Raw genomic sequence first — 24,294 nt, 5'->3', positions numbered from 1 at the left:
AAATGCTGGAGGAACTCAGCAGGCCAGGCAACATCGATGGAAAAGAGTAAACAGTCGACGTTTCAGGCTGAGACCCTTCATCAACTGTTTACTCTTTTCCAGAGATGCTGCCTGACCTGCTGATTTCCTCCAACATTTTGTGTAATTAAAGAGAAGAACTGACCCAAGAACAATGCAGGAATAATGAGCTATCATCACATGTAGTGGCTATGACCCGTCAAACGTTTGAGGAAATGGAATATTAGTAAGAGAAAACAATTTGCTATGAATTTAAAGTTCAAAATAAATTCATTATCTAAGTATGTACATGTCACCATATACTACTTTGAGATGACTTTTCTTGCGGCATTTACAGAGAAATAAAGAAATGCAATAGAATTTATGAAAAAACTATAAAGTCTAACAAACAACCAATGTGCAGAAGAAGACAAACTGCTTAAATTTTGGAAAAAGTAATACTGAGAACGTGGGTTGTAGAATCCTTGGTTGGAGCTGATGTTTGCCATGAGTGTACTCTAATTTTAAATCCTGTCCCATTTTATCCTGTCTTAATTTCCTGTCTTCGGCTTCCTCCTTCTCCCAATCCTGCCCTGTGTTTGCTTCCTTTTACAGTGCGCTCTGAGAGCAGGACACTCAGCTGGAAGAAGTGCAAGTGGATTGCTGTTCCACGGAGATCAGTCCAAGTCACTGGACAGTAGAGAAGAGGTCAGGAGCTGCACATCCTGCACTTGTGTGGGAAAGCGTGGTAGGAATGCTGGTGGTTGCCAGAAGAACAGATCAGGACGTCATAAGAGGAAGTCTTATTGGAACGTTGGAAAGGGACAGAAGGATCTGTATTAGTTAATCTAAATGAATGTGATGCAGCTTTACAAAGGTTGATCTCTTGAATATGAGAACTATTAGGGTGGAAATCAGGTGTACAGGTACAGTGAGATACATAAGACAACAGAGCAGAATTAGGCCATTCGTTCCATCGAGTCTGCTCCGCCATTTGATCATGGCTGATCTATTACCCCTCTCAACCCCATTCTCCTTCTTTCTTCCCGTAACCTTTGACGCCCTTCATTTTAAGTATACCCAATAACTTGGCCTCCACAGTCACCTGTGGAAATGCATTCCACAGATTCACCACCCTCTGGCTAAAGAAACTGCTCCTTATCTCTGTCTAAAGGAACATCCTTGTATTCTGAGGCTGTCTCCTCTGTATGGTCCTAGACTGTCCCCACCCCCAATAGGAAACATCCCCTCAACATCCACTCTATCTAGGCCTTTCAATATTCGATAGGTTTCGGTGAAAAATCTGCTTGCCTCAGCATCACACAGAACTGGGGGGAGGGGGGAAGGAGGTGGTGGTATGGTAGTGTAGCAGTTAGTGTGACTCTAATACGGCTTGGGGCATTTCCGACACCATCAGTAAGCATGTGAGTTTCCTCCCGGTGCTCCAGTTTCCCCTCATAGTCCAAAGACATACCAATTGGTAATAATCGGTCATTGTAAGTTGTTCTGTGATTAGATTAGTGGGTTGCTGGGCAGTTGGCTCATTGGGTCAAAAGTGCTTCATATCTCTAAAAATAAGCAAAACCAACACATAAATAAATAAATATTACAAGGCAATGGCGAAAAAGGCTGTAAAATAAAACACTGTTGAAAAAAGACACGAGCAGTGACAAGTCCCTGGCACTGCGAGGGGTCAGTAGCGTTCCACCGCTGAGGTTGCGCTGGAAGGTCCAACAGCCTGATAGTTGTAGGAAGGTAGCTGCTCTTGAACCTGGTGGTATGGGACCTCAGAATTTTCTACCTCTTGCTTGATTGTAGCAGCAAGAAGAGGGCACGACCAGGATGGTTGAGATCTTTAATGACAGATGCTACCTACCCGAGGCAGGACCTCCTCTGGATGCTGTCAGTGCTGGGCCCATGATGGACTGGGCTGTGCCCATCATCCTCTGCGGCCTCTTGCACTCTTTGCATTGGAGTAACGTACCAGGCCGTGACGCAACTAGTCAGGATAATTTCAACTTGTAGAATTCTGTTAGAGCACTCAAGGATTAGTTTTTAAAGATTAAGTAATACCTCTTATTTGTCACATGTACATCGAAACATACAGTGAAATGCCTTGTTTGCATCAAATCAAACCAGCGAGGACTGTGCTGGGCAGCCCACAAGTGTCACCGTGCTTCCATTGCCAATATGGCGTGGCCACAACTCACTGACCCTAACCCTAATCTTTGGAATGTGGGAGGAAAACCCGAGGAAACCCACACGGTCGCAGGGACAAAGTGCGAACTTCATACAGACAGTGATGGGAATTGAACCCTGATCGGTAATCGCAGGTAACATGCCAAATGTCCTTAGAAAGTAAAGATGTTTGCAAATAAGAATATATGATATATATGTACAGTATCTGAAATACATCTTATGGAAATGTTTGTTTGATGTTGAACTTCAATCAAAAATAAATGACAAAAAAAATAGAAAGTAAAGATGTTGATGCCTTCTTTGTTAACTTTGCTCAAGCTGGGTGGAGAGGAGAAAGAGGTGAAATGCAGGAAAATGTTGGTGTGGCCAAGAGCCCTGTTGGCTGTGGCAAGGTTGAGGGAAACAGGCTTCTCAAAGGCACTCACGTAGAAAGTCTGTTGTCAGACACAGAAGTGTGTGATACACCATCAATAACTCACTCTGAGACATAAGAAGCGAGATATCGGCTTTTATTGACTGGAAGAATGAACAACACTACATCCTGGAGAATGAGGCCGGGCTCAGGCCTCAATCGCCTTTATACAGGGGTCTGTGGGAGGAGCCACAGGAGCAGTCCAGACAGGTATATGTAGTTCACCACAGTGTGGAATGAAGTCCATCCAGAAAGCTGGGTGGGAGATGATATGGCCTCCTCCACCTGTTACCTCCCAGATTTAGTGGCTAATACCACCTCCATTGCACCTTTGGAGACACACAAGTCTGCCCATGCTGGAATCTGGAACACCAAACATGGAGAATGGATAGTGCATAATTGGGCTCGAGACCCTTCACCTGGACTGAAAGATGGAGAGGATGTACTCCCTCCACAGGCGCTGTCCGGCCCGCTGAATTCCTCCAATCACCCTTCCTCACCTGGATCCACCCAGTTCCTGCTCCACCCCCTCCTTTCACCTCTTTCTACTGGCTCTCTCCCCTCTCTCTTTCAGTCTCCACCCTAAAAGTTGACTGACCATTTCTCAGCGTCTTGTTTGTTGCTCCTGATTCCAGCATCTGCAGTACCTCGTCCCTCCGCGCCAGATGTGGACAGCCCGCACTCCCAGTTTCAGCGCCTTCTCCGGAGACTGATCCCCACATTGCCCCTCCTCCCCGGCGCTTCCTGGGTCGGGCCTGCCCACACTCTTTCTGGACAGAGGGATCCACCCGGCCAGCCTCCTTCAGGGGAATTGCCCCGCGACCGTTCAGGGGATGTGGGCATGCAGTGTGTAACTGGGATCGGCTCGGGGAGTCATGTGCTTGCGTATCTTGGAAGTAGGTGGTGAAGATTTGACAGGAATCAGCAGAACGAGTTCTCAGAGAGTTTCCTGTGTGGGAGATTAGAGCTGGTTTCGGTCCACGCTGCCGCATTTTCCCGATGGATTCCATTCACTCCCAAACTGGTAAGTCGGGAAAAAAAGTTTCCTTGCCTTACAAGGTGGCGTGTAAATCGGATTAGATCCTCGGTGCAAAACAAACGGTAGTAAAATAAGTTATTGTTCGGTTTTTGCGGTAGACCCAGCTGTGGGGACAGAAAGAATGTGAAAGGGAGAGGGAGGGGCAGGGCTTGTGAGAGCGAGAGAGAGACGAAAATAAACAAGAAGCTGAAAGGACGGGAGAGGCAGACCGAGTTAGAAGCAAGTTGTGTTTTAGATGGTTTTTGATTCATTGAAGAGCCTTCTTACTGCAGCTGCTGTGGGCTTGCGCTTTCTCAGGGTCAGATCTCGTTTCACTGCTGTTCCAACTGCGGACCGATTGGAATTTTTAAAACACTAGATCATGTTTTATTAAAATCTAACAATATACTTACTAATTTAAAAACATAAAGCCACTGTTAAATGTACGATGCTATAATAAATAAGTAACTTTTAATGAAGTTCGCTGTACCAGATGTTATCAGCCTAGATACCAGCGTGGGCAGCTACCAAGTTAATCTGCCCCCTCCATTTTCACACGGTGGACTTAAACTTGGAAGCAGTTGGTAACGTGGATAATGCGGTTTTGCTGTTGGTAATGTTATTTATTATTGGCTTATTGTCACGTGCATGGAAAAACTGAAGAACTTTTGTTGCAAGCCATCCAATAGGTCATGGAGCTAGCAAAAACAAAAGAATGCAGAATGTGTCATAGAGACTCGAGTTATAGAGCACTACGGCACAGAAACAGGCCCTTCCAAACATCTAGATAATGCCAGATAGTTACTCTGCCCATTCCCATCGAACCATACCTCCATTGCCCTCCCATCCATGTACTTGTCCAAATTTCTCTTAAATGTTGCAATTGAATCTCCACCACTTCTGCTGACAACTCATTCCTCACTCACACCATCTTCTGAGTTCCCCCTCAGGTTCTCCTAAATACTTCATCCTTCACCCTTAACCTATGACCTCTAGTACTAGCCTCACCCAACCTCAGTGGAAAAAAAAACTTGTCTATATTCACCCAGTCTATACCCCCATAATTTTGTATACCTGTATCAAATATCCTCTCATTTTCCTACGTTCCAGGGAATAAAGTCCTAAGCTCTTCAACCTTTCCCTGTAACTCAGGTCTTCACATCCTGGCAGTACCCTTGTAAATTTTCTCCGTACTTTTTCAGCCAAATTGATAACTTTCCTGTTGGTAGGTGACCAGAACTGCATACAATACCAAACTTAGCCTCACCAAGGTCTTATACAACTTCAACATAATATCCCAACTCTTGCCTAAAGCTCTATGTGTGATGCCACTTTGAAGAAATTATAGATGTGTATTCCCAGATCCCTCTGTTCTATCACACTCCTCAGTGCCCTATCTAACTGTGTAAGACGTACCCTGATTCGTTCTCCCAAAGTGCAACACTTCACACTTTTCTGCATTAAATTCCATCTGCCATTTTTCAGCCCATTTTTCCAGCTGGCCCAGATCCCTTGCAAGTTTTCATAGCCTTCTTCACTGTCCACTATGGCCCCAGTCCTGATGCCATCTGCAAATTTGCTGATCTAGTTTATGACACTACCATCATCAACTTTCCCGATAACCTCTGTGAAAAACGCTACTGGATTGGTTAGGCGTGACCTGCCATACACAAAGCCATATTGACTATCTCTAATCAGGCTCTGTCTATCCAAATGTTTATATATCTGGTACCATTTTTGCAATAATCTCCCCACAGCCTATAATTTCCCAGCGTATTCTTAGAGCCTTTTTTGATCAACGGAAAGCTATTAGTGCTCCCCCAGTCCTCTGGCACCTCACCTGAGGCTAAGAACATTTTAAATATCTCTCGCAGGGCACCGGCACTTTCTGCTCCTAAAGGTGTGAGGAGAAATGGTGTTGCAGTTACAGAGAATGTGCGGTGCCGGTAACCAAAGTACAAGGGCCATGACAAGTAGATTGAAAGGTCTTTAGCGTATGAGAGATCCACTGAAGAGTCTAATAACAGTGCCCTTGAGTCTGTCGATACAAGCTGCCTGATGGGATGGTGGAAAGGAGACCATGGTGGATTATGCTTCCCCGAGGCAACAGGAAGTGTAGATGGAGTCATTGGAGGGGAGGCTGGTTTTCATAATGGACTGAACTGTGCTCACAACTCTCTGCGGTTGCCATACCAAACTATGGTGCTTCTGAGTAGGGTGCATCTTTAAAAGTTGGTAAGGGTCATTGCGGCATACTGAATTTCCTTAGCCTTCTGAGGAAGCAGAGACTTTGGTGTGCTTTACTGTAGTTGGGCAGGGAGAAGCTCTTTGGTGATGTTTGCACCAAGGAACTTGTTGGATCTTGATGCTTTTGCAATCCAAAAGCCCTCTGGAATTCGAGCACGAGGCATGAAACGTGTTGCTTACGATTGTTTTGTAAGTGTTACAAGACCAGAAAACAAACAAGAAAGAGGAGAATAAAGAAAGGAACAAAGGAAAAAGCAGTTGTGGGCATTTCATGTTCAAACTAGCGATAACAAAATACCAGTGATAACAATAAACGTATGAAATAGCCAGGTTCATAACACCCGCCAGTTTCCAGAAAAGTACGGACCCAACTGTACTGTAATTACTGGAAATTCACTGAACAATTACCTGTGTATTGATGTTTATAGTTCAAAGTAAATTTATAATCAAAGTCACCATACACTACCCCGAGATTCATTTTCTTGTGGGCATTCACAGTAGAGCAGAGAAATACAATAGAATCAATGAAAAACTACACAAAGACTGACACACTGCAAATTTCAAAATAAATAAGTCAGTAACACTGAGAACATGAGTTGTGGCATCCTTGAAAGTGAGGCTGCTGGTTGTAGAACCAGTTCCAAGTTAAGATGAGTGAAGTTATCTACACTGGTTCTGGAATCTCATTATATAAAAGTACAAGCAAATTAAACTACAAGAAAAATGAATAATCTACACCCCAATACAACATTCCCGACCATCTCCCTCAGCACGTGTGTAATCCACCCTGCTCCCTGAACTTAATCAGCAGCTCCTTCACTTTACTGATCAATATCATCATTCACACTGTGATGTCATATGCTTGTTTGGAGCTTCTGGAGTGAGACAGATGTTGAAAATTACAACTGTGGAGAATAATTAAAGATAAATTGCAATTAACAATCCCAGTCTCCTGTATTCCCAGCAATTACGCTGGTGAGCTTGAGAGGCTCCTTGTGTTGTGCTAGAATTTCTGTATGGAAGGGAGCAGGATTACAGTGAGAGAGACCCTCCATTGGCTGCTGCAGTGCCTAAGAGGGGCAGGTTTGGAGGCCAAAAGTACAGGATGAAAATACACCAACTGGTTATGGTCCAGAACTCACTGGCAAAAGGAGGCTGGAAAGCAGATCAGAACAACTGAAAGGGAATTGGATGTTCACAAAAGATTCTGGAGAAAGAGTGGACAAATGGAACTGTACAGACCCAATGGGCTGAGTGGCCCCCTTTATTGATTCTCTTTAAGTCCAGTAGTATCTCTGTTTGTGTTTGGTGTTCCCCAATACTTCCACTGGCCACTGTAAATCACTAATACTTCCACTGGCCGCTGTAACTCTGTGATACTTCTACTGGCCGCTGTAAGTCACGAATAATTCCACTGGCCTCTGTAACTCACTAATAATTCCACTGGCCTCTGTAACTCACTGAAAAACAGAACCAGGGTTTTCAGAATCAGGGTTTGTGCAGATAGGAAGGGGAGTGGGGAAAATGAGAGCCAGGAATGTGGAAATTGGGGATGGGAAACACTAAAGAAACATAGAAAATAGGTGCAGGAGTAGGCCATTCGGCCCTTCGAGCCTGCGCCGCCATTCAGTATGATCATGGCTGATAATCAAACTCAGAACCCTGTACCTGCTTTCTCTCCATACCCCCCGATCCCTTTAGCCACAAGGGCCATATCTAACTTCCTCTTAAATATAACCAATGAACCGGCCTCAACTGTTTCCTGTGGCTGAGAATTCCACAGATTCACCACTCTCTGTGTGAAGAAGTTTTTCCTCATCTCGGTCCTAAAAGGCTTCCCCTTTATCCTTAAACTGTGACCCCTCGTTCTGGACTTCCCCAACATCGGAAACAATCTTCCTACATCTAGCCTGTCCAATCCCTTTAGAATTTTATACGTTTCAATAAGATCCCCCCTCAATCTTCTAAATTCCAGTGAGTATAAGCCTAGTCGATCCAGTCTTTCTTCATATGAAAGTCCTGCCATCCCAGGAATCAATCTGGTGAACCTTCTCTGTACTCCCCTCTATGGCAAGAATGTCTTTCCTCAGATTAGGGGACCAAAACTGCACACAATATTCTAGGTGCGGTCTCACCAAGGCCTTGTACAACTGCAGTAGAACCTCCCTGCTCCTGTACTCAAATCCTTTTGCTATGAATGCCAACATACCATTTGCCTTTTTCACCGCCTGCTGTACCTGCATGCCCACCTTCAATGACTGGTGTACAATGACACCCAGGTCTCGTTGCATCTCCCCTTTTCCTAATCGGCCACCGTTCAGATAATAATCTGTTTTCCTGTTCTTGCAACCAAAGTGGATAACCTCACATTTATCCACATTAAGTTGCATCTACCATGAATTTGCCCACTCACCTAACCTATCCAAGTCACCCTGCATCCTCTTAGCATCCTCCTCACAGCTAACACCGCCGCCCAGCTTCGTGTCATCTGCAAACTTGGAGATGCTGCATTTAATTCCCTCATCTAAATCATTAATATATATTGTAAACAACTGGGGTCCCAGCACTGAGCCTTACGGTACCCCACTAGTCACTGCCTACCATTCTGAAAAGGTCCCGTTTACTCCCACTCTTTGCTTTCTGTCTGTCAACCAATTCTCTATCCACATCAATACCATACCCCCAATACCGTGTGCTTTAAGTTTGCACAATAATCTCCTGTGTGGGACCTTGTCAAAAGCCTTTTGAAAATCTAAATATACCACATCCACTGGCTCTCCCCTATCCACTCTACTAGTTACATTTTCAAAAAATTCTATAAGATTCGTCAGACATGATTTTCCTTTCACAAATCCATGCTGACTTTGTCCGATGATTTCACCTCTTTCCAAATGTGCTGTTATCACATCTTTGATAAGACCTATCAAGTAAACACAAATTTTGAAACAGTTCAGCCTTTGCCAAGTGGCCATTGTAAACTTTAAAATAGGTGTTGGCAAACAAGAGAAAATCTGCAGATGTTGGAAATCCGAGCAACCCACACAAAATGCTGGAGGAACTCAGCAGGCCTGGCAGCATCTATTGAAAAGACTACAGTCGGCGTGCTCTGATTTCCAGCATCTGCAGATTTTCTCTTGTTTGTAATTTGATTACTACGCTGTGACTACACTTCCAGGGATGCCTACCCTGAAGAAGTTTAAATCTTCTCTTCGATGGGACTTAGGGAAACCCTCTCTCATTACTCCCACTCTGTGATCCCTGCTGCTCTTCAATTCTTCGATCACGTGCTTATCCAGACCTGCTATTACAGCTCTTTACTTCATCCCTTCTCCTTCAGGTTTCACCTTGAGTTTCTCTTCTCACCCACCCTTTAAATCTACTCCTCAACTTTGTTTTTTTTCTCCAACCCTGCCAAAGGGTTTTGGCACAAAACATTGACTGTACTCTTTTCCATAGATACTACCTAGCCTGCTGAGCTCCTCCAGCTTTTGTGTGTATTGAAAGCAGGTGCTGGGTTAGTTTTGGTCTGTGGGCTGACAGGATAACTGCAGCTGGGGAACTGGGACCAGGAATGGATCAAAATGATTTCAAGCATCATGAGGTTAATTATATAGAACCACAAGTAACACCATCTTGCATTTTCTTTTTTTTGCAATTTATTTTTTATTGAAGTTCAACATCAAACATTTCCATAAGATGTATTTCAGATATTGTATGTACCATCTCACATTTTCAACAGGGAAGATTATTGGCTGCTTATTTGGTAGCAGTCTGAACAAAAACCAGGTTATAAATACATTTTGAAAAGCAAATATTGCAGATGTTCAAAATACTCAGCAGGTCAGGCAGCATCTGTGGAGATAGGAACACATTTAATGTTTCAGGTCACCAGTTTCATCAGAGCTTAGAAATATTAGAAATCAAATCCTACCATTCTAATAAACTCCACCATTTGTATGTTCATCCATAGGTCCAAGAATATCAGTACCTGGTCAAAAAGTTTCACGTGTGTGAAAGAAGTCTCCCAATGAAAAGTTTGTCCATCGCCGTTATAGAGTTAAAGAGAGGGAACCAAACCAGGGTTCCTTCCTTCTAACTCTGTGCCAGTCTGGGTAACAATTATGAGAGTTAGACAGAAATAGTTACAGAGATCTTAACATATCCATGCTTCAGTAAGCAAAGAATACTGAGTAAGCAAAGAAGATTTACAAGAATGTTTCCAGAACTCAAGGGCCTGAGTTAAAGGGAGAGGTTGGACAGGCGAGGATTTTATTCATAGGAGTGTAGGAACCTGAGGCGTGACCTTATAAAGGTGTTTTAAATCATGAGATAAGGTAAATGCAGACACATTTTTTTCTTCCTGGGAAAGGGAATCAAAAACTAGTACATTTTAGGTTTAAAATGAGAAGGGCAGCCAGTGATAGGTATATGGAACAAGCTGCTACAGGAAGTGGTAAAGGTAAATGTAATTACCATGTTTAAAAAACACTTGGGCAGGTACGTGGATAGGAAAGGTTTCAAGGAATATGGGCCACGACATGGCAGATGGGACTAACTTAGATGGTCAACCTGGTTGGCATGGACCATTTGGGCCCAATGGCCTGTCTCCATGTTGTGTAAACTGTGACTCTATCTGACATTTAGACAGGCCAGCACAATGAAAAAGGAAGTACATGGGTGGGGAGGGGGGAGTGAGGTGGGCCACAGATGTGGTTTGTATCACCCTGGTAATACAAGGCAGCAGAAAGAGAGCAGAGGAGAATGATCTTGGCTCAGGGAATTGGAAGAAGTTCTTCAGTCCCTGCTGGAGGCAGAATCAATCATGAAATAAGAAAAAAAAACTTCCCAAAATGTTAATTAGTTGACCATGGGAGACTTTAATAGTCAGGTGGTCAAATTGGCAAAAGGTTTTACAGGATAAGAATGATTTTCAAGAGCCATACATCATGGAGTCAACCATGACAGTCGGGTCTGATAAAGTCTTAAGAAAGAGAAACAGGTGATCATCGCGGACAGGGTGAGGCTGTGGTCGCTAAGGTGATTCTGCTGTGACAAGGCTGTCTGGTTACTAGGTTAATAAGAGCAGGTCAGAGCAGTTGTTGAAACCTGAAACCAAAGTAGTATACTGGAAATGCCCAATAAACCAGGCAGCGTCTGTCGAGGGAGGAAGTTGAATTACTGGTCCAAGTGAACAACCCACTAAGGATTTCCAGCTGCCTTCTTTCTCTTTCAGGTTCGGGGACAGCTTTGGGCTGCATTTCACTGTTTCAACATGTCCCTCTGACTGATATATCTCTCTAACTGCTCCCGTTTTTCTGTTTAGTTCTGAGGTTGTTGGAATTGTGGATAGTGCGGAGAGTTGTGATAGGTTACAGATAGGATGCCGAGCTGGGTTGGGTAATGGCAGGTGGAGTTCAACCCGGAAAGGTATGAAGTAATTCACCCTGGAAGGTTGAATTTGAAGACAGAATACCAGGTTAGTGGCAGGATTCTTGGCAGTGTGGAGGAACAGGGGGACCTTGGGGTTTATGTCTATGCAAGTTGATAGGGCTTTTAAGATGTTGTGGCGTGTTGGCCTTCGGTGAATTGAGCTCAAGACAATGTGCAGGTCTATAAAACCCTGGTTAGACCACACCAGGAATATTGTGTTCAGTTTTGGCTGTCTCATTACAGGAAGGATGTGGAAGCTTTAGAGAGTGCAGAAGAAATATACCAGGATGCTGCCTGGACTAGAGAGCATGTTGTATGAGGAAAGGTTGAGCAAGCTAGGGCTTTTAACTTTGGAGCAAAGGAAGATGAGAGATGACTTGATAGATCGTACAAGATAATAAGGGTGGTTAGCCAGAGACTTTTTCCCTGGATAGAAGTGTCCGAGACGAAGGGGCATAATTTTAAGGTGATTAGAGCAAACTATAGGAGAGATGTCAGAGGTAACTTCTTTACACAGTACCAACAGTGGTGGTAGAGGCAGATATACTAGGGGTATTTACAAAACTCTTAAATGGAATGGAAAAATGGAGGGTAATGTAGGAGGAAAAGGTTAGATAGGAGTTCCCAACATTTTTTTATGCCATGGACCAATACCATTAACAGAGGGGTCTGTGGACTCCAGGTTAGGAACTCCTGGATTAGATTGATCTTAGAATAGGTTAAAAGGTCAGCACAACACTATAAACCTGCCAACCCCAGCTTTGCCCCACCAGCAACGCTTCCTTTGCCCTGTCCACCCTCCATCTTTTCCGCAACTTAAAACTAACTTATTTCTTCTCTTTCCCACTTAATGAGAGCTGTGGACCTGAGACATTAATACCGCTTCTCTCTCCACAGTTACCTCCCAACCTGCTGAGTATCCCAGGACTTTGTTGCTTTTAGCTCAGTTTTGCAGTGTTTTGATTTTCATCGTGGGTTCAAATTATCTTAGTCTTTGCAAAACAGGGTGGATTTTTGCACAGATTCACAAGCGGAAATTTGAGAGAAATAAAAAGCAGGCAGAAACTAATGCTGCAAACTTGAATAAGGATTTATTCTAAAATTTATGAAGGGCAGATTGGCTGGTAAAATGGAGGGTTAGAATGAAGGGTCTCCCAAGAGAATATGGAACAGTTCAGCATAGTCACACAGCGCAGGTACAGGCTCATTATGCCAACTGAGACAGGGGTTCCCCACCTGGGGTCCTCGGGCCTCTCTGTTCAATGTAGGGATCCATGGCGTAAAAATGGTTGGGAACCCCTGGACCAAGATCTCCACCTCAGCTGGTACCACTTGCCTGTGTTTTGACCTTTCCTATCCACGTCCCTGTCCAAGTGTCTATTAAATAATGCATTTGCATTTACCTTTTCCACAGGCAGCTTGTTCCACACATCTACAACCCTTGTGTGGACTTTCCCCCCAGAACCCTTTCAAATCCCATGTCCTCTCGTTCTTGATTAAAGGAATGTCTCAAATTTTCAACAAGCATGCATTCATTAAGAAATAAAACGTTACTAGTTAATGAAGGACGTAAATAGGCGGGTTAGGATTCCTCCCACATCCCAAAGACGCAGGGTTGTTAGGTTAATTAGTCTTTGTAAATTATCCCAAGAGTGTAGGTGAGAGGTAGAATCTCAGGAATTGGTGGGAATCTGGGAAAAATAAAGTGGGTAAAAATAAGATTAGTGTAAACAGGGGTAGTTGGTGGTTGGCAAGGCCTGGTGGGATGAAGGGCCTCTTTGAGTGCTGTGACTTAATACCTCATAATAGAAGGCTATATGAATAATTACCTCAGACTATACAGGAACCTCTTTTTTGTTACAAAATGAACAAAAAAATCAATACGGAAGTTCAACAATTTCAGGGTAAACAAACACTAGATGCTTAAACACTGTGGACCCAATATTTGTTTACCTGCCTCATGGGCCATTCGATGGTATTAATTCAGGTCCTCCCAGTTGCCATTGCCTACCTTGTAATAAAACATAGACCATTACAGCGCACAGTACAGCCCTTTGGCCCACAATGTTGTGCCGACCTTTGAAAATACTCTAAAATCCCTCCTCCATAGCCCTCCATTTTTCTTTCATCCATTTAAGTTTCTTAAATGTCCCTAATAATAGTTATTTTTGAGTCTTTATATAAATAGCCTTTCATAACAAAATTTTGCAAAGTCAGATGATTTCAGGAACACATCAATTTCATAACATGAGGTCTTACTGTACTAACAAAAACAGATTTTCAAAGGATAGAGAGCAAATTCACAAGAAACATAACATTAGGTTGTAGGAGTTTGTAAACCAATACAAAAAGGAGGGCGTATGGTATCAGGAATAAATGTGGATTCTGTGTAGACGATGACAGAATGAGAGGAACAATTACAATGGAAATTAAAGAAACGCTTGTAGCTGTAAACATTTATTGTGTGGCTGTCTTCACCTCAAAAGATACTATAAATGTGGCAAAAGTGTATTATGATTTTCTCAGAGTCTACAGTCTCAAAGATAAGTTCCAACATTTGACTGATAACAGTTATCAAACCAACTGGTCTTTCATTCCAGTTTTTCTTAACTTTTCCTGCATTCCTACATAACAGTGACACATTTGCTAACTTCCTACTTTCCAAGACTGTTCTAGACATGCAACAACAATGGCATTCAACAATTATAAAGAATAAAGAATTATATAAAAATAAACTTAGAGGTTATAGTGCATATATGGAATAAAAACATAAATACCAGCATGTATTTGCAATGTACACAACATTATAATAAGTAGTTCGAAGTGTTTGCTGTATGGTGCAGTGACAAGGGTAATAGCAGGTTGGTGGAGCTAACTAGAATGGTTTGTCAGATTAACTGTGTCGGGGAAGAAACTTTTAAGATGGTGAGAGGTTTTTGTTGTAATAGCTCCATAGCACTTTCGAGAAGGGAGCTTTTGGAAATGGCTGTTTGCTGGGTGGGTAGGGTCTGCAATGATATTTCTTGCCCTCTCCTTTGCCCTGAACATGTGCAACCCCCGCAGCAATGGTAGACTGCAGCCAATGACCCTTTCTGCAGACCTGACAGCTCGCTGTAGTTTTTGTACACGGTGAGAGGACACTGTACCAAACCAGACAGTAATGGCTGATGTGAGGATGCTCTCTATGATGGCAGCGTAGAATCACACCAGTGTGTTCTGGGGACTATGAAATTTTATACTAACTGCTGCAAGGAGTACATCCTCTGTTTGTTAATGAAGGAAATGTGGTTCTCCCACATGAGATCCTGCAGAATATTGCTGCCCAGGAATCTGAGTGTTGAAATAGTGCTAACTGTAGAATCATGGTGATGTGGTGGAGTCTCCTGAAGTCAATATGCAGGCAGTATCCCTGTAAACCTCTTCTGCATCCTCTCCAAATCTTCCACATCCTTCCTACTATAGGGTGACCAGATACAGTGGAAGCTTCAATGAGAGTGGTTTTTAAAAGGTTCCTAGACACGTGGATATGTAGGGAATAGAAGGCTATGGATTATCTACAGGCATCAGAGATTAGTTTAATTTGGCACAGCCATTGTGGGCTGAAGGGCCTGTGCTGTACATGCTAATTCATCAACAACAAAGAGTAAACCATCAATTTGCTGTTGGCACTGAACCATACAGATCAGGCCAAACCTCAGGATGCAGGAATCACGTGAACTTTGCAGGGTTTGTGACTCTCCGGTAAAACCATGAGAAGGTTAGCCCTAGCCTGGGTGGGGGAATGGGAGAGTCAGCGTGAGATCAAAACTGTAGATGATACTGTAGGTGTGGTCTCATCAAGACTCCGTACAATGGTGGCGAGGGGGCATGTGAGAGGGGCTTACAGGCATTGTAGGCATTGTTTCAACAATTGACAGACTCTGGGCTCAATAGGCACCCTATTGATAACTTTTCTGTAGGTAGGTGACCAGGATTGCACACAATAAATACGTAGGGGAACACTCTGCATAATGCCATTGGTTTCAAGGTAATTATGGAAAAGGATAGGTCTGGTCCTCGGGTTGAGATTCTAAAATGAGAAAAGGATCTGGCAGCTGTGGACTGGGACAGACTGTTTTCTGGCAAACATGGACTAGATAAATGGGAAGCCTTCAAAAGAGTACAAAGCTTGTACGTGCCTGTCGGAATAAAAGGCATAACAGGTTTAGGGAACCTTGGTTTTTGAGGATAGCAGGAATAGGAAGGTAGGAACAAATGAGGTACTAATGGAGTGCAAGAAATGCAGGAGAATGCTTAAGAAAGGAATCAGGAGGGCCAAATTAAGAAGGTATGAAGTTGCTCTAGCAGACAAGGTGAAGGAGAATCCTATGAGATTCTACCAATATATTAAGATCAAAAAGATTGCAATGGACACAATTGGTCCTCTGGAAGATCAGGATGGTAATGCATGTGTGGAGCCAAAAGAGATGGGGCAGATCTTAAATGGATTTTTCCCTTTTATTTTGCATGTATTTACTCGGGAGGGTGGCGGGATGGAGATACATCTCTACCAATGGAAGTATGAGGTACTCTTCCCCTCTGCTGACCTGCAGGTCACCCTTAGGCAAGATGTAGCACCTGCTCAGCCCCCCGATCAGGGTCACGTGAAGCCGTATGAGCAGCTGGTGCATATCACAAGTCCTGGTTATGCGATCACTGACGCCAGGCAGACAATCTCTGAAGAGTATTGAAAATGGCTGGGGTCACCCGTCTTGTAAAGACACTGCCCAGAAGAAGGCAATGGCAAACCACTTCTGTAGAAGAATTTTCCAAGAACAATCATAGTCAAGACCAGCATTGTCCACGTCCTACAACACGGCACATAATGATGTTGATGATGATTTATTCGGGAGACAGACATAGTACAGTGAGGCAAAAAGCAGCGGGGTCATTACAGAGGTGTTTGCTGTCTGGAGGCAAATTAGGATAGATAAATCCCTTGGACCCTGTGGGAGGTTAATGCGGAAACTGCAGAGGCCCTAGCAGAGATATTTAAATCAACTTTAGCGACAGGTAAGGTACCGGAGGATTGGAGGATTACGAATTTTGTTCCACTGTTATTGAAAGGCTCTGAAAATAAACCAGGAAATTATAGGTTGGTGAGCCTGACATCAGTAGTGGAAAAGTTATTGGAAGGTATTCTAAGAGTCCAGATATATCTGAGTATTTGGAGAGACAGGGATCGATTAGGGGTAGTCAACATGGATTTGTGCGTGATAGGTCATGTCTAACCAATCTTACGGAGTTTTTCGAGGATGCTACCAGGAAAGATGATGAAGGCAAGGCAGCAGATGCTGTTTACATGGACTTCAGCAAAGCATTTGACAAGGTCACACATAATAGGTTGGTCAAGAAGGTTCTGTCGCCTGACCTTCAAAATGAGATAGTAAATTGGGTTAGAGGTTGGCTTGGTGGGAGAAGCCAGAGAGCGGTGGTAGATGGTGGCCTCTCTGACTGAAGGTCTGTGACTGCAGGGATCGGTGCTGGGTCCATTGTTGTTTATCATCTACAAACGTTTGTATATCAACGATCTGAATGATAATGTGGTTAACTGTATCAGCAAATTTGCAGATGACACCAAGATTGGGAGTGCAGTGGACAGTGAAGAAGACTATCAGAGCTTGCAGAGGGATCTGAACAGGCTGGAAAAATGGGCTGAGAAATGGAAAATGGAATTTAATGCAGACAAGTATGAGGTGCAGCACTTTGGAAGGACCGACCAGAGTAGGTCTTACACAATGAGTGATCAGGTACATAGGAGTGCAGTAGAACAAGGGGATCTGGGAATACAGGTCAATAATCCATTGAAACTGGCATCACAGGTAGATAGGGTCGTAAAGAACACTGGCCTTTGTAGATCAAAGTATTGAGTGCAGGAGTCGTGATGTTATGTTGAAGTTGTAAGGGACATTAGTGAGGCCTAATTTGCAGCATTGTGTGTAGTTTTGGTCACCTACCTACAGGAAAGATGTAAATAAGATTGAAAGAGCACAGAGAAAATTTACAAGGATGTTGCCGAGACTGGAGGACCTGAGTTATAGGGAAAGGTTGAATAGGTTCGGAGTTAATTCCCTAGAACATAGATATTTGAAGGGAGATTTAATAGAGGTATATAAAATTATGAGGGGTATAGATAAGGTAAATGCAAGCAGGCTTTTTCCACTGAGGTTGGGTGAGACTACAACCAGAGGTCATGGGTTAAGGGTGAAAGGTGAAATGTTTAAGGGGAAACTTCTTCACTCGGAGGGCCATGAGAGTGTGGAACAAGCTGCCAGCGCAAGTGGTGGATATGATTTTGATTCCAACATTTAAGAGAAGTTTGGATGGGAGGGATATGGAGGGCTATGGTTCCTGTGCCAGTTGATGGGGCTAAGCAGTTTAAATGGTTTGGCATGCACTAGATGGACAGAAAGGCCTGTTTCTGTGCTGTACTTTTCTGTGACTCTACCACTCCAAATTAGGTCTCACCAATGCCTTACCATCCCAACCCCTGTACTCAACTTATAAAGGTCAATATGCCAAAAGCTTCCTTTACAATCCTATCTACCTGTGACACTACTTTCCAGGAAATTATGGGTCTATTCCCAGATCCCTCTGTTGTACTGCACTCCTCACTGCCCTACCACATCTTTCCCTCTTGGAAGAAAATGTGAAATAGTGTTTGGGTCCTCAGGATGTAATTGTCTCTGCTGTTGAAGATAAGAAAACCTTAGTTCTGCTGACTTCCATCTGACGCTGGCTGAAGCCTCAGGCCTTCCCAGGGAGGATAGGAGATCACCATCCAGGTACTCCTCCCTCAAGGGGAAGGAGATGCCACCTCTTCTAGTCAAGAAGAGAGCTCACTAGTGATTAGCCCCAAACCGTGAGAAGTGGAGATACACTCCACCACCCTGCTACTAGCACCCAGTCCAAAACTGAAGATAACAGTTTCATGGACACTGGGGCCTTTGCTCCATGGGCAGAGAGAACCAGGAATGGATCCTTGGACACCCTGGTCTCAGAGCGAGCAGATCACATTGACCATTTATGATGAGTATGTTTAAATTCAAGTTAAAGTTTAATTGGCGTTATACTACAGCCAAATGAAACAGTGTTACTCCAGGATCAAAGTGTAAAACACAGTACCAACGTTGACACACAGCACAAGGCACATATAAAATAGCAAGCACATGTTAGATATCAGTAAAAAACAGTCACACAAAAATATATACCGTAGTCCAAGACCCTGAGTTAATGAATATTGCAGTTGAACACAATACAGCCTGTCTTCTGCTGAGTGAACACTGGGGGGCAGCACTGGCCCCAGCCTTTTCGCTGCACCACACTGCCTCTGGTGGAGCACACCAACTCCGATGCTCCTCTCCTGGGCGGCTGTAAACCGGTGACACTGCGGCTTGGGGCCTATACCTCGCTATGACGGAGGCCATGCCGCTCTCCTGCCGTCCACCAATAAATCAGTGAATCAGACTTGCAGCATCCCGCATTAACAATGTCTAACAGAGTCTTGCGATCACGAGAAAAGTGACTAGGACGATCACTTGCTGTTATGCTGCAAACCGTCTTCACGTACCGACTCCTCCGGCGCAGGCAACAACACAATCCACACTTGTCCAGCTCCTTCTGCTTCGCCGCCAACGAGCAACTCGCTGACCTGCAATATTACTTTAATTCTTTGTGACCGGCAGGAGCTTGCGATTGTAAAGTATTCATTTAAAAAAGACAATAACACCTTTGGTTGACCCCCCATAGAAGCGGCTGCAACATATGAACACGCTGCTGGGTGGGCCTGATGGAGCTTTGTTCCCAGACAATCACTGACCCCTGGCAAGGACCCTCTCCGTCTCTTTATTTTATATTTTAATTTATTTTATTTAGGGATACGCCACAGTAGCAGGCCCATCTGACCCACTCTGCCCAATTACACCCATGTGACCTGTGTGCTTTGGGAATGTGGGAGGAACCAGAGGTATCCCACTTGGTCCTGGGGAGAAAGTACAAACAGCGGTGGGAACTGCGTTATGCTACCCGCTGCGTTATCATGTTGCCCCTTCCTTCATCCTGCACTGGCGAAGATGTTGTAGCTGTGGACCCACATTACTCCTCAGGTTCCCCTTAAACATTTCACCTTTCACCCTTAACCCACAACCTCTAGTTCTAGTCTCGCCCAACCTCAGTGAAAAATGCCTGCTTACATTTACCCTCATAATTCTGTACACCTCTATCAAATCTCCCCTTATTTTCTTATGCTCCGGGAATGAAGTCCTAACCGTTCCTTATAACTCAGGTCCTGAAGTCCTGGCAACATCCTTGTAAATGTTCCCTGTACTCTTTCAATCTTAGTTGATATCTTTCATATAGGTAGTTGACCAGAAATGCACACAATACTCCAGGTTAGGCCCCACCAATGTCTTATACAACTTCAACCTAACACCCCAACTCCTGTACTCAGTACCTGGATACATGAAGCTGTTACAGCCATGACATCCTTCTAACTCTCACCGTTTTCTGCAGATGGAGCAGAGGATCTGGAGGATGAGGAGGGCCCCACAGCACCCCCTATTGAAATGCTGGACCAGGTGACAGGCTATGAGGGGACAGTTGCTGGCGGTGGTAGGTATGGTGTAAAACCTACACACACACACACACACACACACACACACACACACACACACACACACACACACACACACACACACACACACACACACACACACACACACACACACACACACACACACACAATTACTTTTGTCCTGGGCCTGTCACTCATTCTAACCTGGAGATCGATCCATTACTGCTCCTGAGTAAAAGATACTTTAGAGAGATAAAGCACTGATTTAACTGAAAGCAGATGTGTGGGTAAAACCTCTGGCTGCCCTGTCTGATGTCGGCGGTGTTCCATGAGATTCTAGGGACAGCCAGTGATGCCCCTCGCAGTCTGAGCTCACTGGTGCCCTATTGACAAGCAGCAAGCAATTTTAAAACTTTATTGTGCTCATGATGTATCTAGTAATGTCAGCACTTACCGCCAATTCCTAAGTGTCCTTGAGAAGGCGGGAGTGAGCCTCTCCTCGAATTGTAGCTGTTCTCCTGGTGAAGTCCCTCCCACAGAGCTGCTGGTCAGGGATGTCCAGCAGTGATGAAGTACTTGTGATTTACTCAGTGGCCACTTTATTAGGTACACCTGTACACTTGCTCATTAATATGCAAATACCTAATCATGTGGCAGCAACCTAACGCATAAAAGTACATAGACATGGTCAAGAGGTTCATCTGCTGTGCAGGTCAAACATCAGAATGGGGAAGAAATGTGATTTAAGTGAATTTGACAATGGAATGATTGTTGGTGCCAGATGGGGTGGTTTGAGTATCTCAGAAACTGCTGATCTCCTGGGATTTTCAGGCACAACAGTCTCTAGAATTTACAGAGAATGGTACAAAAAAATTATCCAGAGTAGGTGAAAACCCCTTATTAATGAGAGAGGTCAGAGGAGAATGGCCACACTGGTTCAAGCTGACAGGATGGCAACAGTAACTCAAATGACAATGTTACATCAGTGGTGTGCAGAAGAGCATCTCTGAACACACAACACGCTGATCTTTGAAGTGGACATCTAGAGTAGCAGAAGACCATGAACATACACTCAATGTTCACTTTATTAGCTTTAGGAATTTCCTAATAAAGTGGCCACAGTCAGGATGGTGTGTGACACAGCAGGGAATCTGCAGGTGCTGGTGTTCCCCTGCCCTTGTCCTGGTGGTGGCTTTGGGAGGCTCTCCAGAGTAGCCTGGGGTTAGTAGCTTTAGAGCTGGGACCACACATCTTCCACCAACCCGCCTCAGTTACAGAGCTCTAGGTATGGGAACTCACGTAGTGCCCCAGAGAACTCAACACTAGTCAACTTCTGATTTGGAGTCTGTCCTATCATTTTAACTCCATCAGTCAGGAATTGTAGCTAATTGAGACTTTTGTGACTCGAATCATCTCATTCCAGACGGAAACTACATTTGTCCACCAACTCACCCGTCGGACAAGAGGGAGCGACCACAGCCCCAGCTGGAGTGGAGGTATGGGATCTTCTTAAAGGCCACGAACTGCCACCTCTCAGTCACTGGCGGGAAGTGTAAAGATTAGTCACATATACATTGAAACGTACAGTGGCATGTATCTTTTGCCTCAAATCGGATCAGCAACAAATGTGCTGGGTAGCCCACAAGTGTGGCCACACGCCCAGGCCCACACGCCCAGGCCCACACGCCCAGGCCCACACACCCAGGCCCACACGCCCAGGCCCACACGCCCAGGCCCACAAGTGTGGCCACACGCCCAGGCCCACACGCCCAGGCCCACACGCCCAGGCCCACAAGTGTGGCCACACGCCCAGGTCCACACGCCCAGGTCCATAACTGACTAACCCTAACTCTGCGTCTTTGGAGTGTGGGAGGGAATCGGAGCGCCCGGGGGAACCCCACACGGTCATGGGCAGAGCGTACAAACTCGATATAGACAGCAGCGGGAACTGAATCTCAATCAATGATCGCTGGTGCTGTAAAGCGATTGCGTTAAAGGCTATGCTACTCTGCCACCCAGTTCCATTCAGTTTGAAACCGTCACCCATGTCCATAAGACATAGGAGCTGAATTGGACCATTCGACCCAATGAATCTGCTCTGCCATTCCATCATGGCTGATTTATTATCCCTCCCAACCCCTTCTCCCCGTAACCTTTCATGCCTTTATTAATCAAGAGCCTATCAACCTTTGCTTTAAATATACCTAATGAGGTCCTCCACAGCCATCCATAGATTCACCACCCTCTGGCTAAATAAATCCCTCCTCTTTAAACCTGATCCCTCTCTTGTAAACTTGATCACAGATCTGTTGAAGGCTTGGTTTCCTTCTCCATTTGAGTGGTGAATGAATTCATTGATTGGTGTTCGCTTATGGTTGCATTATTCATGTATGTTTCACGTTTTCTTTCACAGAATTTTCTTTATGACATTGAGGTCTTTCAGCTCATTGAGTCACGGCTGCCTGACAGAGCAATCCCATTCCCCCAATTTCCCTATAATCCATTCCTCCGTCACTCTCAACGTTTATCCTCCAGATTCAACCACTCACCTGTACCCTAACAGTTACCAGTTACTGATACTGGCAATTGGATTGTTGTTGTCACATGCACCGAGATACAATGGAAATAATTCTTGTTTGCAAGCCATCCAGACATCCCATGCCCTACGTAGTACACAGAGGTAGTAAAAATGAATAATTTTATTTATTTTTATTTTTAATTTGGAGAGGGTGACAGGCCCTTCTGGACTTTTGGGTCCACACATCCCAATTACACCCGTGTGACCAATTTAAACCTCACAACCCATACACCTTTGGAATATGGGAGGAAACCCACGTGGTCATGGGGAGAAAGTACAGACCGTGGTGAAACTGAACCCGGGTTGCTGGTGCTGTAGTGGCTTTATGCTACCTGCTACACTACTGTTCCATCCAATTACAATAGAATTTAGAATATAGGGTTAGTGCCACAGTTACAGAAGAGTACAGGCAGGTTGGCGATGTGTAAGATCAGGTAGAACCCAATCCAAATCTTTGGGATATGGGGAGAAATTGGGGCCACCTGGAGGAAACCCATATGGTCACAAGGAGACCTTGCAAACTCCACACAGAAAGCAATGGAGGTCAGAATCACACATGGGTCACAGAGCCTTGAGGCAGAGGCTCTACTAGCTACATCAATAGTAATGAATTAAAGTTAAGAAGTTAAAGTCTGTCCCGAGCCTTATATACTCATCAGGCTGGTGCTTATGCTGGTTTCCGTGGCGTGAAGCGACTGAGAGTATGGGACTCCCACCCCCCCCAGATAGGACGCCAGTCTATCACGAATAGTAATGAATGGTAAATTATAATTAGTTTGTTAAGACTCTTTGGCCCAGATAAGCTAGTCTCCCTAGGAGAGAGAAATATTATTTTATACATTCACATTCTAATTCTGAGTCAGTGTTACAGTAAAAATTCCATCAGATACTTCCATCTCCCCTGCCCACTGATTGATCTACATCACCGTAGTTGTGGAAGTGGTCAGTGAAATGGAGATAATGACTGAGGGATTAGTATTGACCATGAACACGGAGTGAATGGGGAGGGTATGACAGCTGTGACCATGAACATGGAGTGAATGGGGAGGGTATGACAGCCGTGACCATGAACACGGAGTGAATGGGGAGGGTATGACAGCCGTGACCATGAACACGGAGTGAATGGGGAGGGTATGGGAGCTGTGACCATGAACACGGAGTGAATGGGGAGGGTATGGGAGCCGTGACCATGAACACAGAGTGAATGGGGAGGGTATGACAGCTGTGACCATGAACACGGAGTGAATGGGGAGGGTATGACAGTCACTATAAATCCCGGGATGTAGGCTTGATTTCCTAGTGACCATTTTCCTTCCCTCCAGAATTCCATCCATCACTGAAGATGCAGCGAGAGAGGCGTTGGCGCAGTTTGCGACGGCTCACTGCTGTTACAGTGGCAGACCTGTCCGCGAGATGGTCTTTCAGGACCTCATGCCGTTCAACATGTACAGGGTAAGGTGCTTGTTTTGTATCGTCCGGCAGGGAGTGTAAGGACATTGACCTGTTGCAACATTATAATGTCCAAAGCAACTTCTGGTCACTTAAGTAGTTTTGGAAGTAAGTGGAATTTAAGCTGCCAGTTTGCACACTGACAGGACACACCAAAACCAGAATGATTATAACCAAATAAGGATTTTAAGTTGGTTGAATGAAAAACATTGGCAAAGACATCAGAATCAGTTTCAAGTCTATTATCACTGACGTATATTGTGAAATTTGTTGTTCTGCACCATCGGTGAGTGCAGTACATAAAATGTAAATTACAATTGTATATATATACACACGGTGGATTCCAGTTAATT

At 44.4% G+C, this 24,294-nt stretch overlaps 1 protein-coding gene across 1 annotated transcript in view; it reads left to right on the top strand.

Annotated features, from left to right (window-relative positions):
• Positions 1–3,164: 3,164 nt before the first annotated feature.
• The window catches only part of LOC140741947 (protein SSUH2 homolog), a 62,319-nt gene continuing 41,189 nt past the window's right edge, over positions 3,165–24,294 (top strand). Inside the window, exons 1-4 of the mRNA XM_073072556.1 lie at positions 3,165–3,632; positions 19,854–19,952; positions 21,338–21,410; positions 23,815–23,944. Of these exons, the coding sequence (XP_072928657.1) occupies positions 3,608–3,632; positions 19,854–19,952; positions 21,338–21,410; positions 23,815–23,944 (327 nt within the window). The 5' untranslated portion in view covers positions 3,165–3,607. The remainder of the gene's footprint in view (positions 3,633–19,853; positions 19,953–21,337; positions 21,411–23,814; positions 23,945–24,294) is intronic.

This window comes from Hemitrygon akajei, chromosome 19 (genome assembly GCF_048418815.1).
Source record: "Hemitrygon akajei chromosome 19, sHemAka1.3, whole genome shotgun sequence".
In the NCBI taxonomy this organism is placed as follows: domain Eukaryota; kingdom Metazoa; phylum Chordata; class Chondrichthyes; order Myliobatiformes; family Dasyatidae; genus Hemitrygon; species Hemitrygon akajei.
Note: the sequence above shows the minus strand (reverse complement) of the source record. Positions and strands in the feature narration are given on the sequence as shown.